General features: G+C 39.2%; 1 protein-coding gene across 6 annotated transcripts in view; it reads right to left on the bottom strand.

Moving 5' to 3' along the window:
- The window catches only part of LOC137153170 (ligand of Numb protein X 2-like), a 37,287-nt gene that overhangs the window by 16,709 nt on the left and 3,566 nt on the right, over positions 1-17,012 (bottom strand). For 4 of the 6 annotated variants that reach the window (XM_067548267.1, XM_067548270.1, XM_067548271.1 and 1 more), the window contains exons 1-2: positions 10,575-11,102; positions 676-1,131 (exon numbers count right to left, since the gene is read on the bottom strand). In XM_067548267.1, coding sequence (XP_067404368.1) covers positions 676-1,076 — 401 coding nt within the window. In that variant the 5' untranslated portion in view covers positions 1,077-1,131; positions 10,575-11,102. Of the gene's footprint in view, positions 1-675; positions 1,157-10,574; positions 11,103-17,012 lie in introns of those variants that run through there. The other 2 variants (XM_067548268.1, XM_067548269.1) reach the window with 2 other exon arrangements.

Below are 17,012 nucleotides of genomic sequence, written 5' to 3'. Positions count from 1 at the left end.
CAGCAGTGGAAATGCCAAAAATAGCTGTTTCTGAGAAATGCAATGAAAAGTCAGTCTCCCTTTCTCTGCAGAACATATTTTCAGCTGCATCAACTCTTGTGAAACAATGAGGGCAAATAATGGAATTATAAATAGGTGGGTCACCAAGCACATAATACACAGGGTGAAGGGCTTCTAGTATTTGTATCAAGGACTTGTGCCTTACACATCTTAATTGGACTAATTAAGCTGACAGTATTGCATCCCTTGTCTCTCTTCTGTAAGGACTCAGGAGCCATGCACTGTGTATGTAGCAAGAGGTATGTATGTTTATAATTACTTCAAAGAAGTGTCCAAGGTCAGGATTATTCTGTGAAAAGGAACACTGTATATTCATGCACAGTTCTGGGATTGTTACATTCAGTTGGGTATTGCTTCTGCTCATCTATGTCTGAACAGACAAATAGTTTAACCTTTATCCTCATCACAGATACACTATCCACCTAAACAAACACATAAGCATATTGTCTTCATTCTCTCACCTCACTGGCCCCCACCCTTTGTCATCTCTGCCTGATGTTCGCCTTTTAGTTTATAAATTGTTCTGGGTAGGAAAACCATGTTTCAGTTCACTAAGGCATCACAGATGGTGTTACATTAGTGACTAATAGTTATATTATGTAAACATATACACACCTGTTCTGTAGGTGGGCTTCTAGTTCACACCTCTGCATAATCTGCTGACACTCTTTCTGGAAGGGACAGAGGATAGTCAATTTATCCAGCAGGTTTCTCACTAGAAGGCTAGACTTCCGGCAGTGCTGGAAACACAGTTTTTTCCGATCCATGGGACAAAAGTTATGTTCCTGCATGAAGTTCTCAAGGCACTTAAAACAGTATGTGTGTCCACAGGGTGTATCCATTGGCTGAAGCAAAGGCTGAAGGCAGATATGGCAAACCAGTTCATCATCCACTTCATCTTGGAAGTTATAAAGATGATTGTCCAGTAACAGGTGGAACTGACCACATTTATGGCAAAGTTCACTGATTTTGGAGCCCTGCTCTTCCACTTCAGGGTCAGCCATGATATCCAACATTGGAAGAAAGTTTGTCAGTTTGAAGAGCAGGAGTTAGTGGTCTGACAGGATTTCTCTAATGAAAAGGAGACACACAGAGAGAGAGAAAATTAATCATTCAATTATCTAAAATGCAAGCTTAAATTGACCACTGTCAACTTGAAATCTAGTCAGTTAAATGTTGTTTCAAGTAGCACACCTGCCCCAAATCCTCCTGCCAATTTTTGTGATTTTGCATTTTTCTCCCCCCTTAATTTGTCCTTTCCACTGTAACTATGAGAGAGAACCATCCAGACAGCAGGGGAAAATACAGCCATGATTCAACAAAGCATTTGAGCATCTTTTTAACCCATTTTGCTGATTTAGAGCCTGAAAGATTATGCATGGGAAACAGTGATACTGACTAGATACCATTTTGTCAAATAGACAAAGTAAACTGAAGTAAAAATCTTATTTCTTCTCATTGCAATAATAAGTGCAAGAAAAATGATTAAGTGACAGTTTCTTTGTCTGCCTTTTTGGTTGGTATTGAATGTATCTGTCTTAAAGAGATGGGGGTTAAGGTTGGGGTTTTTTGGGGGGTGGAGAGAAGGGGTAATAAGAGGAAGTTGAAAGGAAATTGTAAGTCTAGGAGGCATTTCCTTCCTCCCAGCCCCCTCCTCCCAAAAAGAAAACACTTAGTTTTAACCATGAGTGTATTGTTCACTACTCACCCAGGCACACATTCTTCATGTTTTAAAACAAGTATTCCATGGGAACTAAAAAAAGCAACTGCTTTATAATGAAGGATAGAAAAACCCACCCTGAAAGCCACTACATAATTCAGTGTCATATACCGAAAGCACTTGAACTTCATTGGCTTTCCAAATAAATCTCAAAGTTGTGGGGAATAAAGTTAATGGGCCACATTCAGATCTGTGCAGCTGCAACTCCACTGATTTTAATGGCGTTGCATTCTGAATGTTGCCTTGCTTGGAAAGCAGACACAAAATTATCATGTTTAGGATTTTGGTTTTTAATCTGGCAGTTATTATACAGCAAGCCATGTGGTACCACACAACACTGGAATCCTACATACTGCACTTTTCTAAAACTTTCAAAAAAATAATTAGGAATGAGATTTCTAGTATCAAAAGTGCAAGGAGAAGATAAATTTTGTTCTTGGATGAGTTCCTTTACAGAATATGGAAAAATTTTAAATCTGGGTGAAAACTGGTCTATACCAATGCATGGAGGAGGACGTAAAGAGGAACAATAACTTATCAACAACTGTAAGCAAATATCAGTCAGGAGTTACTAATAACAAACAGACGTTATGATACTTCAATTATTGTCAAACACACAAGTCAGCTTTCTAATTACAGGGCTCATAACACAAATCAAACCATTTTGTGTGCATATTGTTACTTTGTAATGGAAACTTACACACTTCAGAAGTCCAAAAGTATTATTGTCAGAGTGCCAGGATATTGTGGGGGACGGGGGGAGGCTTAAAAATTAAAAAAAAAAAAAACAGGCAGTAAGATCTTTTCTCCCCCATTCAGTTCCTCTGCCTGAGAGCCAGTGTCACCCCATGGTAGGAGCTTACATGGGATATCCAGTTCAAGTGCTTTGCTTATGTCTAGTCTTTACTGTGGATGACTCTTATCAATTCCCACTCTAGACAAAATAGGAGGCATATTTCAATAAATGGGAGAATGTTAACAATACACAAGCCTGTGTAGTCCAGATTAAGAATGTGGTATCCCTTGAGGTTTCTAACCTGCTGGATCAGTGTTAGGTACATATAGTACATCTAACGCACACAGGCACAGCCTTTTTTGCCATATCTTTCATATAAAAGAACCCATTTTGATCCTCACTTATCTTGAAAGTTGAGATAATGCTACAGCTTCAGACAAACTGCTGACACCACCTAATACTTCTGTTCAGTCAGCCCAGTACCAAGAATTTAACACCCCCCTGCACCTGTCCACCCCAAGCTTTCCAAAGCCAAATAATTATCAGCAAGATACAGACACAGCTGTGCTTTTGATTTTATACTACGTTTTAATAGTTCATAAAATGTTTTGGCAGATGATTAAACACGTGTTTTCTCAGTGAAAACAAGAATTCTCTCCTCCTTCTGCTGATTAAACTACTTTATCTTAGGCCTTTTCAAATGTATCCTACAGAGTTTCATTCTCTGCTCTTTGTGCTACAAGGTTAGGAAGTGAATCCCATATCATGTCATTTCTAGACTAGTGGGAGATAAAATAAAAATATGTTCCTATAAATTCTATTAGAATTTATGAGCATATTTTTTCTGTCGGATTCAGATACTGAAGTCTATTTCCTTATAATCCCAAATCTAACTTTTGAAGGTTCCATATTTTAAAATAGAAAACGTGACATCTAATTCATCTAACAACTCCAAGTGCTCAGATAGGATTTACCTTGCATCACTGTCCTTTCAACAAAGAGGAAGTTGCTTCAGACTTTTGGGAATCTAAACCTAACACGTTAGTGAGGAAACCCAACCCACACCCGTCGGCAAGGTAGTAGTTTGTGAACAGCACGAGTGAGGTGGCAAGCTGGAGCAAGTCCACTGGCTGTTGTGTGATTTCAAACAGAAAGCAGATGTTCTGTAGAAGTAAAATTAGAAGTTTTTCAGCAAAGACAACTGCTTAAGAATCAATTTTGCTACACTAAGTGTGTGGAGGGTGTAGTGTCAGCACTGGGGATTTGATTCTACTCTCCCACTGGTGTGTTTGCTTTCATGGAGTTATTCTAGATTTATACCAAAGGGAGAGCACAATCAGTCCCTGTAAACTCAGATTCAGGTTCTAAAGCTGCAATTTAAAATACACCCAGAGTTGTCATGGGCAGCTTCTATCAAGTTTAAACTTCTCATCCTCACCTTCAAGGGCCAAAAATCAACTCCGCCCTATCCCATAACACTCGTTTCTTGAATGACTGTTATCCAGGATAGGTAGGAATTGCTGTTTGCCAGAGGCTGGGAATGGCCAACGGGATGGATCACTTGATGATTATCTGTTCTATTCATTCCCTCTGAGGCACCTGGCATTGGCCATTGTGGGAAGACAGGATACTGGGCTAGATGGATCATTGGTCTGACCCAGTATGGCCATTCTTATGTTCTCTGCCACTTCACTCCAACTATACCACCCTCAACGCCACTTAGTTTTGTTCCCCTTCTTCCACCCCCCCCCTTTTTTTTTTAAACTTCTTCTGTGCTATGGCTTAAGACAATGTGCCAGGCCCCCTATATTATTATTCAATTTCTCCATAACACCCACTCTTCCCACAAACACCAACTAGATCAGTCAAACGTCTCTTCTACCTTAACACTAACAAAAATATTGTCTTTTACTCTTTACATCACACAAACACGCAATATGAAGAAGCGACAGGACACACTTAGATCCCAAATAACTCTGTTTACTAAATACACAAACTTGTAAGGCTTAGCTGCATACTATTATTGCTCTTGACTGTTTTCTGGGTTCTTCTATAACACAGAATATAGTAAATGCCACTGAAGAATTCAGACTATTTAAAGGGATACTACCCTATTCCTATACACTACAAAAAGGGAAGAGGATAAAGGGGAAGGAATGAAACCTAGAAAGCAAAAACCTTCCTCTAGATTTCCCAGTATCTCATGTCTTGCATGCACTAGAGTGCAAATTCCTTAAGCAGGAACTGTGATGTTTTGGCTTTTCCACACCAAGTACATGTGTTCTTAACCCCTCCCCCCACCAAAAAAAAAGTATATTCTATTTTCTTGTAGTATAACACTGAATCACAGAATACTATAAATTAGGTCTTTTCCCTTCTCTATTAGGTTATCTAGTCTGCCAATCCAAGACTATTTCCTACAATATGTAGTAGATTGACTATTGTTTTAATTGTGCCAAATGATGAAGCTTCCAGCACTCCTTGTGTCACATATAGACCCCCCTCTCTGTGCCCATCTACAGCATTAGTAATAGCACTAATAAATTACGTAGTGTGCCAAGAAACACACAATGAACCTTTCAGTACTATTTCAGGCATTAAATTCAGATACATCTTTAAACTTGCAAACAGACGCTGATTAAATACACTCATAACTGGGATATTTTACAAAAGAATGCTAGTCTAAAACACCTTCCTATGCTTATACTTCTGCCTGTACTAAGCTTATCTAAAAGTACTACTACAGTAATCTAGAGAAAAGGAATTGTGGTTGTTCTTGACGTACCTAGGTATTAGAGCATCACTGTTTGCAAAGCTATCATTTGAAGTTCTGACATTTCCATTACAATTTCCACTCCCTGTTTTCAGCACTTATAGCTCAATCATGAAAAATAAATCAATTTGGAGCACAGATGGGCAAAATCCCATCCAGGTCTATGTAAGATACTTATGTGCGTCCCCTTCCCATCTTTTCTCATAACTTAGTGCCTGACAGTACTTTTTGCAGTATTTATGCTCAACACACCAATGAGGTAGGGAAATACTATTATTCCTACTTTGCAAATGGGGAACTGAACCACAAGTGATTGGCTCAAGGTCATACAGGAAGGCAGAGCAGAGAATTGAACTCAGGTCTCTCAAGACCTAGGTCCAAGACTTTATGCAAAAACCAATTGTGTACTAGTGGGAGATTGGGGAATTCAGGATTTCAGATAAACCATTCCAGTTTTGGTTCATCTGTAATTCTGAACTGAAAGCTGACATATAATGGGTCATCGGAAGTTTACTGTTTCTACGTAAAAATCACAAGACTGTTTACACTACTTTATGTATTACCAAATAAGAAAAATCACTAAGATTATGGTAAGTAAATTTATTCAAACTGTTTCTGTTCCAAAAAGAATTTAATTTGTTATGACTAGTTAATATTGCTAAATTACTACTTGCACAGCAGAAAATATTTTGGTATTTTAAAAGTTTTATAGTGTGCACTTACAGGGAAGTGCTTACATGCCACATTGATTGATCCCATAGAAAGTCCCAAGATAAAAATCTCAAAATGGATTTTTAACTAACAACATACAGTGCATTCTGAAATTAGGTAAATTATTCAATGGTTTATTTCATTAGTTTTATTTTACTAAAGTTTCTGAACACATTTCCCTAGGAGAGTGGAAATGCAACATTCCAATTACTGGATTAAAAACAAATAAGGGCTGCAACAATTAATTTAAATTCCTTGGATGGACAAAACACAAACCCAGAGCATGCTGGGTTAGTTGAGATCATGGATGCCCATATAAAGTTTGTGTAAGCATCAGCACCCTCCTGACTGCTCAGAGCAAATCATAAATCATAGAAGATTAGAGTTGGAAGGGACCTCAAGAGGTCATATAGTCCAACCCCTTGCTCAAAGCAGGACTAACCTCAGCTAGTACTATTTTCTTATCTTTAAAAACTGTTAAGACTTCAAAAGAGTGTCTATTAAACATTACTCTTATTGGAGATGGGCTAGTATGGTTTGACTGGCCAATGTAGACAGAAAAGAAGTTTCTGGTACAAGGCTTAAAGAAGAAGGAAGCTGATAGTATGACAGCCTTAGCCTAAACAAAGGCCCAATTCAGCAAAATACCTAAGATATGTTTAAATCCATCAATATTCAGCAAAGCACTTAAGTGTGTGCTTAAGGTAGGGAACTAAGTTTCTTTCCTGCTTTTTTTTTTATTTATATGCATTTTGCAGACTGGTGGAAAATGTTGTTATACTAATGAAATTAAATGAAGTAGTAGGCCTGATTTCCCCCCTCACCCCATTATACTGGTTTTACGCCAAGTGTGACTAACTTCAATGAAGAGACTCTTGACTTTACACCAGTGAGCATGAGGGAAGAATCAGAATTCTTCAGTATTGAGAAAATGCTGACTTACCTATTTGTCTACAAAAGCTTTACAAGCCAGAATTACGTGAATGCCACAAATTTTTGTAGAGTACTTAAGACATTCCCAGAGAAGAACAAGGGAGGACCCAACCTAGCTCAATTTCACTGCAATAAATCAAAGTAATTCCACTGACTTAAGTGGTGTTACTTGGAATTTACACCAATATAAAAGAGCAGAATCCAGACTGCATCAGCATTTTTCTTATACACCATTTCCTCTTCCCATTTTAAAACTACCCCATGAAAACTTTCTCCAGAATGAGCTACATCAGGTCCCCAATATGATGCAAGTTTTTTAATGCTGTAACATCTGTTACAAGACCATACAAAAATTTAAAACTATTGCATGTGAAATGACACCTTTACAAAGGAAGATGTAGCTGACTTGTTGAATTGCATTCTTCTGGGAAACAATTAGTTCCTTTGGCTTCCTGGGGAAGTAAAACAAACCAGACATGGCAGACAAACAAGAGGTACAGAGATTGGCAACTTTCATTACCATTCTTTTATGAATGTCCAATTCTTGGGCCAACTTACTGATACAGTAACATCATTGATCTGGCAGTTCTATCATTCTAAAGCAGAGGGACTCCATGCTTGAATCTCTTCTTACTTACTTGTAATTTGATTGATTCCTCTCTCGCCCCCCTCCCTCCGAATAATTATTCCTAATTCACATCCATGTAATAGAAGAGTATCTAGCCAGGTCATTAAATGAACATTATCTAAGTAATTCCAAATGGGATCCCTCCCATCTTTTGTATTAAAAGGTATAATACACATTTACACAATTGTCTAAATATAACTACTACAGAGACCTAAACAATGGGTCTCCTGTGGTCCAAATTTAACAAGGATTCAGAGGTACGTAAATTGATCAGAAGACAAGTTGAGGTGGTAAGGTAGCTTAATTTATGATTACTTTCATTGTATACATTTTGAATTAATGCCAAGAAAGCAGAAGTGGGGGGAGATGTAGCAGGAAAAGCAGCTAGCATGTTGCTTTATCATTTTCCCTCCTGATTGTCACATTCCTTAGATGCTTTTTCTGCTACACTCACCTCCCCTTCTGCCCTCTCTCAACATGCACGTTACCTCATTTTACATACCCATCCAATGCCCAATCTGTACAAGTTCCTCTTTTACTACTTAAAACAATTTATATCACTGCTGAATTTGGTCCAAGGACTCCTAAGGGAGATGCATCCCTTGACAGCAGGTGTGGATTTGGCCTTGTATGTTAGATTAGGTTCTCTGTTCCATCCCCCAATGGAATGTCTCTCCTTCCTAGAAATTAAATACCACCATCCCTCTTTGACACACGCTTTGAAGTTGGCAGCTGTGACTATATAAAAAAATAAAGCTGTTACTCCAACCTTAAATTGATGTTTGAGTAAGCAAGTGGTTTTGTGGAGAGAAAGGGAGAAGAAATCCAGTGGTGCAATTTAAGGATTGAGGGTCTAAGCTTTAATTAATCTGAACCTCTCCTGCAATTAAAACAAAGCCCAAACTCAAAACAAAAAGACATGGAGATTTGAAGTTGAGGTTCAGACTTCATCCAAATAAGTGGTAGAGTAGCTTCTTTCCAAGGTTCCGATATGCTTCTGAGAAGAGGTGAAGACCACATGTCTATCAATTACATGAACAATAGGCATTCCTAATACACATCATCCTGCGGTCTGTTTGTAAATTCCACTTATTTTAAAGGAAGATAATACTAAGTCAGCATTATGGTTTACAGGATCTTAAATGTGTAATGTGCAGAGGCATGTCTTTGACATATGTCTGTTCCAGTCCAACCCTGCCAACTACTGCAGTAGCTTGAAATAAGCACATATGCCAATGTTCCTATCAGATCTGGATTTTGTCCATATAATACAGGTAAGAAGAAAGCAGCAACACTTTCTACCCACCACAATAATTTCTGATGATTTCATGGTGAGTAGCACTCCTCACATTATACAACTGTATTTGAAACTGGGAAACTTTAATAAAATTCAGCATTAATGATTCTATCCATCATCATATACCAGTGAAAGAAGTGTGGGGGTGGGGAGTAGTATTTGAGATGGCAGTTTCCATCCTAGTTTAAAGGGGGACTTTCATTCTGGAAAGAATATTTTAAAATTAACTCATCTAAGCATCAATACACTTATCGATATCCAACCATTTGCAATTGCTGTTTTTGCAGAGTATATGGAGGTTCTATACTGACCTCTTATCTCTTATGGGAAAGTCCTACAGACTTTAATGTGGATTAAACTAATAGATCGTAATATAAATTATTCTAAAAAACTTAATTTAATTTCTATAGCTTTTTATAGTGAGACTTCAGAATTATATTCCTGCGCTAGCATTCTCTATTTTATATAGGATAGCTTAAAATACCCATAAGGAAGGGTGTCTATAGGACACTTACATAAGGGATCCATTTTTTTCACCACAACTGATCTAGTGATGAATTAGCAAGGATAGGTTCTGCCCCTCTTTACATCAGATGTACGTGAAAGCAGAATTTTATCAGTGTGGTAGAATGGGTTTTATCTAGTCAATTTCATAGCCAAGAATGGAGATGTCAGAGGCTGGATTTTGACTTTCTGATGCAAGATTAAGCAGTAAGGGAAGCTGAACCATGAATGAAAGTTCTTTAAGCCAAATTCTGCTCTATTATACCGGGTGTAAGTCTTGACTTGTACCAGAGCACCACAGCAGAGTTTGGCCCTATGTACATTCTATACCTTCTTGATACATTACGGATTCAGACTTGACTTCAGCACAATGAACCAGATTATCAGAGGCAACCCAGGAGCACAAAGTACATTCGAGGAGACAGGTTGCAAAGTGCCCTTTTGAGATTGTTCAATCCTGAGTCCACACTACACTGGACCGATCCTCCAGGCTGCTCTATCCTGTGCCAGATGGCAACAGCAACTGTTGGCTGTGCCACTATTGCAGATTTATGCATAGATACCAAAACCCTAGAGTGGGGTGTTCTGCCAGGGTTAGAGTTTCTGGAGGTAGAGACCAATGCTGGTGGAGTGATGCAAAGCAGCTGGAGCAAAATTTGAGACCATCTTTTTTTTCCTACATGTAAACTACAAACTGTCTAATTAAAATTATTCATAAAAACAATTGTTTTCAGGATTTTCCCAATATCTTAATTGAATGTGGAGGGGAAAAGTGAAAAGCAAGTCATTGTTATTTAAAACTTCAGAATTCTAGACAGCAGGAACAGAAAAGAACATTGAATTATCCAATATGCCTTCTTCCACATGCTTACAGGCAGAAAAACATTATGGCTTTTTAAAAAAATATATTTAGGATTGTATTCTGTTCAGTTACACCTACACAATCCAACCAGCTTCAATGTGTATATAATTTATGTGTATATAATTTAGGGCAGAATTTTGTCCTTTCATGTAAGAATTTTCTTGGCTGTTTCTTAATGATTTTAGAGACTAGCAAAAACAACCAAACTTGTTTCCTTTTACTGTGTTTCTTCCAGCTGTGCATTTTCTTGCATTTGCTAAGATAAAGTCAGTCTGAGCCGACATCAGAAACATTTAGCTTCTGTAGAACCATTGTTACCCTATGCTGTGTGCGCACATGTACATATTTACCCTGTGAGTAAGTAGATATTTATCTTTAGTTTCTTCATCTTTCTGGTTAAAGCTGTTCGAGTGACAACACTGGAGACTGAAGACCTCAATTTAGCCATAAAAACAGGGCAACAGCAGTGCACGATTCCCCAGACTGTCACCTGCCAATGCTCCTCAAGTTTGCCTGGATAGAATACACAAGAGAGGAAGGATGTTTTCTCTAGGCCTATTAATTTCTTTCCCTTTCTCCAAGACTGCCAATGAGATGGCCAGTTGACAACAACTGCACATTTTTTGTTACAAGGACTCTTGTACATTGCATTTATTTCATACAGGCCAGAGAACACCCACCAGATGGTAATAACTTTTGGTTGCTACCAACTGAGCTGGATTCAAACAGGATACTTTTTCAGACTAAGGTTTGCAGGGCAGGGACTGTCCTTGTCTATTCCTTACAGAGAACAATGTCGGCACCTAACATATACCTGAATACTCCTTTCACCTATTATGTATGGATTTGGAGCCCATTACAATCTGAGCTGATACAGTTCTTGGTCATGATTCACTAGAGTTCTAATAGATGCAGAATTAAGGCCTATCCTATGAATCCAGCTGCAAAAATGCAAATCTGCTCATTGTTTTTTTTCCAAAAACAAAACAAAACAGAGTAGTCCATAGAAATGATTAACTGCCGCTGAAAGACCCTGCTTTTAAAGAATAAGCCTGCTCTAGTTGTCAGAAAAAATAAATATAAATGGACATGCAGTATTTTATTCATAAATTTAAAAATCTAGAAGGGACCTCCTGGATCATCTAGTTCAGCATTCCCCCTTCACAAATAGTTCCTTGCTTGGGTCCTGATCCTTTCTCCACATGAGCAATCCATCAAATTCCCATGGAGTTGAACTCAGGGGGACTCTGTGCAGGTGCAGAGGTCCACCCACGCAAAGCAAATTGCAAAATCAGGGACATAGAATGGAAGTCTTGATCTATCTCTGGATTTTGTTTTTAACTCAGTTTAGTAAAGTTTTCCCTTTTAGTTTCTAAATGATACCTCCAGATCCTTCGCCTGGCCACCTTAGTAATTCCCACTATTCAAGAATTCATGATCACTTACACCCCCTCTATCACGTCTTCTAAACTCTAAATATCCAGTTATCTCATGCCTTTTAACACTCCAGTCATTCTTGTAGTCTTCTTTTGGACTATATGAATGCTTACAATCTGCGGGGGAAGCTTGTTTCCATATTTTGTGAACTCACTCACTCCTGTGAAGAGACCTCGTGTGCCAAGTTTCAGTTCAGAGCAAAAAAAACTTTGTCTGAATTATAAACCCTAGAAAATAAGCTGATAAGGGACTGTCAAGTTTTATGCTTAACTATTACAGGAGTGGTGCCACTATAATAATCTGACCAAGAGGAGGCAAACGGCAGCTGTAATAATCAAACAAACACACACACACACACACACCTGTAAGTAAGACGACAGCTGCAACCACTTTGGAAAGACATAAAAATCAGAATAAAATGATGCGATTTAATTTTCTGCAGCTTTAAGTAAAATTGGTGGAGCAATTTAAACAAGGATTTCTTACTGAAACAAAGATCCTGTGTATGAGAGCATTGGGTGAAAATCTGCAAAAGATAGCAGGAAGCACACAATGAGTAACAAATATCAAATGTTTTTTGTCACCTGCTATCAGAATTAAATGAGGACTCTACAATCTCTAATTTGTAAATTTATCCCATTAACTATTTTTAGCAAGCTTATAGAACTGTGCATCAGCAATATAATTTTCAGTGCCATAAAACCAACTACCACCTCAGTAAGTGGGGAAAGAACTCTATTTTAAATATTTCCAGAATTATTACACACTGGTCAATTTTTTAATTGTAAGTTATCTGGTTTTCCATTCTAAATGTAATAATATTACATAGAATGTTTAATCAGCTGTGCCTGCAGCACATGCTTTAGAAAGCTGAAATTAGAGAGAGGCCTGTAAGGTTATCAGATTCATTCCCGCTATTGCAAGAGACATTATCCAGCTATATCTTCTCCCCCATTACAATTCCTATTTCCCAGGCTTTAAACAAACACCCCCTCCCATAACCTCTCTATATGGCTTAATGGAAAACGGAAACAAAAATCCATTTTCCTTACTGATTTTTCCCTCATCATTGTCTACATTGGACCTGGTTCTCCACTTCATTACACTAGTTTCATGCCATGACAATTCCATTATTTTCAACTAAGTTATTTCTCTGTAAAACCTGTGTAATGGAGTGGAGACTCAGCGTGAGGTTTTGTTTTTTCTTACTGTTGTGGACCACTCACAAGCCCTGGTCTTCTGTCATTAAGGGTGAGGTTCTGTGCAGCAATATAGTCAAGGATAAACACAACTAAATTGAGTTTACCCTCTTCTGATTTGGGTAATATGGAGTTTGAGTTAGTTTAGCCACTTCTTTCTCTACCACTAAGATACTGGTGCTGCATCTTGGGGTATGTCTACACTTTGAGCTGGAGATGTCATTCCCAACTCAAGGAGACATACCTGGGCTATTCTGATCACGCTAGTGTGCTAAGTATAGAGGGTAGCAATGACTGCATGGATGGCAGGAATGGCTAGCTGCCCCAAGTACGTACCTAGCCTCTCAGATGGGATTATGCTCATTAGTGGCTAACTGCTCACACTGCCGCGACTACATGCTATTTTCAACGCACTAGCTCAATCGGCGCTAGCACAGGTATATCTACTCAAGCTGGAAATCACAACTCCAGCTCAAAAAGCAGACGCCCTTAAGGCTACAGCATTTAACTGGGAGCCCATGAGGCAGTATCTGTCTGTGATGGCTTTAAGCTACATTGTGCCCCCACCCCCAACTTTGGGCTTCTCTGGGTATGGCCGATGCCACCAGTGTAACTTAGACCAACCTGGGGCCTTGCCAAACTTATGGCAGCCTCCCCGGGCTGTCCAGAATCTCCACAGTACAGCATGCTGTGAGCATGTCCCAACACACCCCCTATACTAGAGCTGCCAAGGGAATCCTCAGAAGACAGACATTCTGGCTTATAGTGGTCTTCCACAGTGTGCGCACCGAGGGATCTTCCCCCAGATGGATATAGGGCTTTCACAGCCCCTTTATGCTGCTCTGTTCCTTTCACCTGGCACAAAAGGACCAGAGAGGGTGAAGATCTCACCCTACCTTTCTGCTTTTGTTTATTTGTCCCACCGCAAAATAAGTAATGCCAAATACTTCACTGCTGCTTTAAAGAGAGAAAAAACAGAGATCACAAAGAATTGCATAGCCAGATCGAACAAAACAAGGCAAGATTATTTCAGCTAAAGAGCAGCTCTCAAATGTTGCTTATAGACATCTTAGGCTAAGCTTTTCCAAAAGACACACTTGATATTACTAAGTGTAAAGTCTTAAGAACTCTGATCCCCCCCAAGTTGCTATATAATCATGTTATCCTCTTCCTTATCCTTTCCTTTCCAGCCTATGATGTTGTCATCTTCTGTTTTATTTATAGGCTCTTCTATAGCACCTGTAACCATAGTATTGGAGTATGTCCCATATAAATAAATTTAGCCTCCCTTTGAAGTAAAGGAGCATTTCTATATTAATTAATGTTGAGTTCACTGGGCTCTGCACAAACCCATGCAGTTTTCTTTGTGGAAATGGGGATCTGGATGATTAAGCTCTTTGATGCAGGGACTCCATCTTCACCTGTCTTGCAAAGAACAATTCACATTTATAATGTTGTATAGTAAGAATTTTACTTGATCTCCTTTTCCTCTCAATCATAAATGAAAGCTGGAAAAAAGTCCAGCTGGAATAGATGTCTTGATGTTGATGCCTCACCCCTGGAAGCTGTGGTCTGTGTGCAATGCTCTATATAAACAAACTTTTGGACCCTCTGAGAGCTAGCTATGCCATCCCCACTATAATCAGCTCACAAAATGAGCATGATTGACTATTTCAGATTACAAGGTGTGAAGCAAAACTGAAACAGTATCTTATGAGAGCAATAAGTGTCTCTCATCAGCTCCATCTTTTTTCAAATATTATCTGAAAACATTTATTCGTCTTTGTCCGTCAATAGATCATATTTCTCTATTTCCTCTATTATTCACCTATCACTGTATTAACTCTCAAGTGTTCTGCATAAAGAACATTATTCCAGCTAAATCTGTATTGCACTTTGAGATCACTGTCAAGTTAAAACTCAATTAAAAAAAAAAGGTATAATAATTCTTAGTGCTTTCTGCTTAGTGCAGAACTAACATCAGCCCAATGCTGCAATGTTTCCTGGGACTGCACACTCACAAATAACCCCAAAACTTCTAATTGACTTTAAATGTCACTTACACACCTCTAGTCAGATCAGCTATATAGCTGTATTGTGCAGTTCATGACACCTATCTGGGGGCTAATCTTTCTGTAAGTGCACAGAGGCGGCCCTTTCAGTTGGTATTTAAGGGCACCCTTTTATTTTTTTTGTTGTAGCTTTTGAAAGTCAGATAAGTTCTAACCCTAAAACTAACAAATCCCAGTTGCCTGCAGAGGCCTTGGTGTCATTGAACAAACAGGCTGAGCAGAGCCGTCTACACACCCCTTCCACCTGAGTGCTAAGGAGCATGCTTGACTGGTTAGCTGTTTCCCCTGCAGGACCCAAATGCAGGTGTAGTGCTTCCGGCACAATCTACTGCTGGTAGCAGTTACTGACATCTAGAAATTCTGTTTTTCCTGCCCTGTTAAAATGTGCTGTTCTGCCTTTCCCCATCCTCTGGTCCAGGGGTAGCAAATTTTGATAGATGGGGGCATGCCCATCACCTTTTACTATCACTGTGAAATCTCTGCTTTAAACTTGGACACTTATAAAGGTATTTTTGTGATTTGAAAAAGCATTCTACAGAGTTAAACTTCAGGACTATTATAGATAAAACCCTGAATGAAGGTGCTATTATTTCTTTACTAGTCTCTTTCCATTGTCGTTTAGGTCATATGGTTTTTATATGAAACAAACATTTAATGTATACAAAACATTGAAAATAGTGGAAAGCATGGTAAACAGTGTTTGGATTAAGTATGAATACCTTTGAAACACAAGCTATTAAGCAGAATATCTAATGTTGTTTTTTATACAGTATCCCCCTTCCCCCACTGTCCCTGTTACGTCTATTGAAAAACAAGTTTTCAATGCACAATTTGAACTTCTGTACTTTGCCACACACACAAGTGCACTGCCCTCTGATCTTATTACAGAGATGTTTCCTCAGGCCTTTTCATCAGTGAGGAAACTGAAGTGCCTCGGTTTGGGGGTTTTTTGTTTTGGTTTTTTTTTTTTGACACCACAGGACAGTTCATGCACCTTATCTACCTTTAGATTTGTTTAAAACAAAAAAAACCAAACCACCTTTTTTTTAGCAGTGAGGAAAAGGCCTAAGAGCAAGATTCAAGACAGGACTAGGCATTGTGATGCTGAGTTTTCCAATGCCCAACTTTTAGGTGCCTAGAAAAAAAAATCACAGGAACAACAGTGCGCTCAATAAAGCCTGAGTTAGATTCCTAGGCTCCCTATATAACAAATGGGGAGATAGGCGCCTGTTTAGATTGTAAATTGCAAAGCCAGCACACTAAGCAGGGAACTGCCTAACCTAGCCAATGAGATGCCCATGAGGGATGTGTCCTAAGCAATACCCTGCTCCGAGTTCAGAGCCTAAATCCAGGCTGCAAGGAGGCACCTATCTCTGCCAGCGATTCACAACTGGGAATCCCTCTCCTAGAGTCAGGCAGTTTAGGTGCCTAAGCTGTTTATTGTAAAAAAGAGCAAGACAAGCACTTAACTCCACACAAAACGGCAGGAGATGGTGGTGGGATGGTGATGTCACCGCTCTCCTTATAACTTTTAGCCCAGTGGTTAGAGCACTCTCCTGGGATGCAGGAGACCCGCGTTCAAATCCTTTCTATCCAAGGGGGAAATTGAACCCCAAAGTCCCACATCCCAAGCGAATGCTCTAACCACTGCACTAAAAGCTATTTGGTGGGTGGTGAGGACAGCACCACCACCCCCTCCTCCAGCCAGATTTTGAACAGGATCTGACCCAGTGGGCTGGCTTTGAGCATGCCTACCAGATCGGGCAATTCACACAGGCATTCACCCACCTGTCTTGTTTTCCCTGGCTCGTGAATTGGTCTGAAGCTTAGGCAGGAGATAGGCCTAGAGTAAGGCAGCAGTTCACATGCTCAGAGAGGAAGAAACTAAGGCAGCCTGGAAATTTCTACTCTGAAAGTGTAAGTGCTGTGTGAATTTAGGCACCTTTAGTTTCTCGGGAGTTTTGTGAATCAAAGCAGAGCCTAAAACTGAAGCATTTAAGTCTGAAGTTGAGATGCCTAAGTATCTTTGTGAATCTAGCCCTAAATCTCTATAATGTGGCCATTCTACTGAGTGTACATG

The sequence above is a fragment of the Emydura macquarii genome, unplaced genomic scaffold (genome assembly GCF_026122565.2).
Source record: "Emydura macquarii macquarii isolate MOO-44397 ecotype Brisbane River unplaced genomic scaffold, CSIRO-AGI_Emac_v2 contig_1253, whole genome shotgun sequence".
In the NCBI taxonomy this organism is placed as follows: Eukaryota; Metazoa; Chordata; order Testudines; family Chelidae; genus Emydura; species Emydura macquarii.
This window is presented reverse-complemented; position numbering and strand designations above follow the sequence as displayed.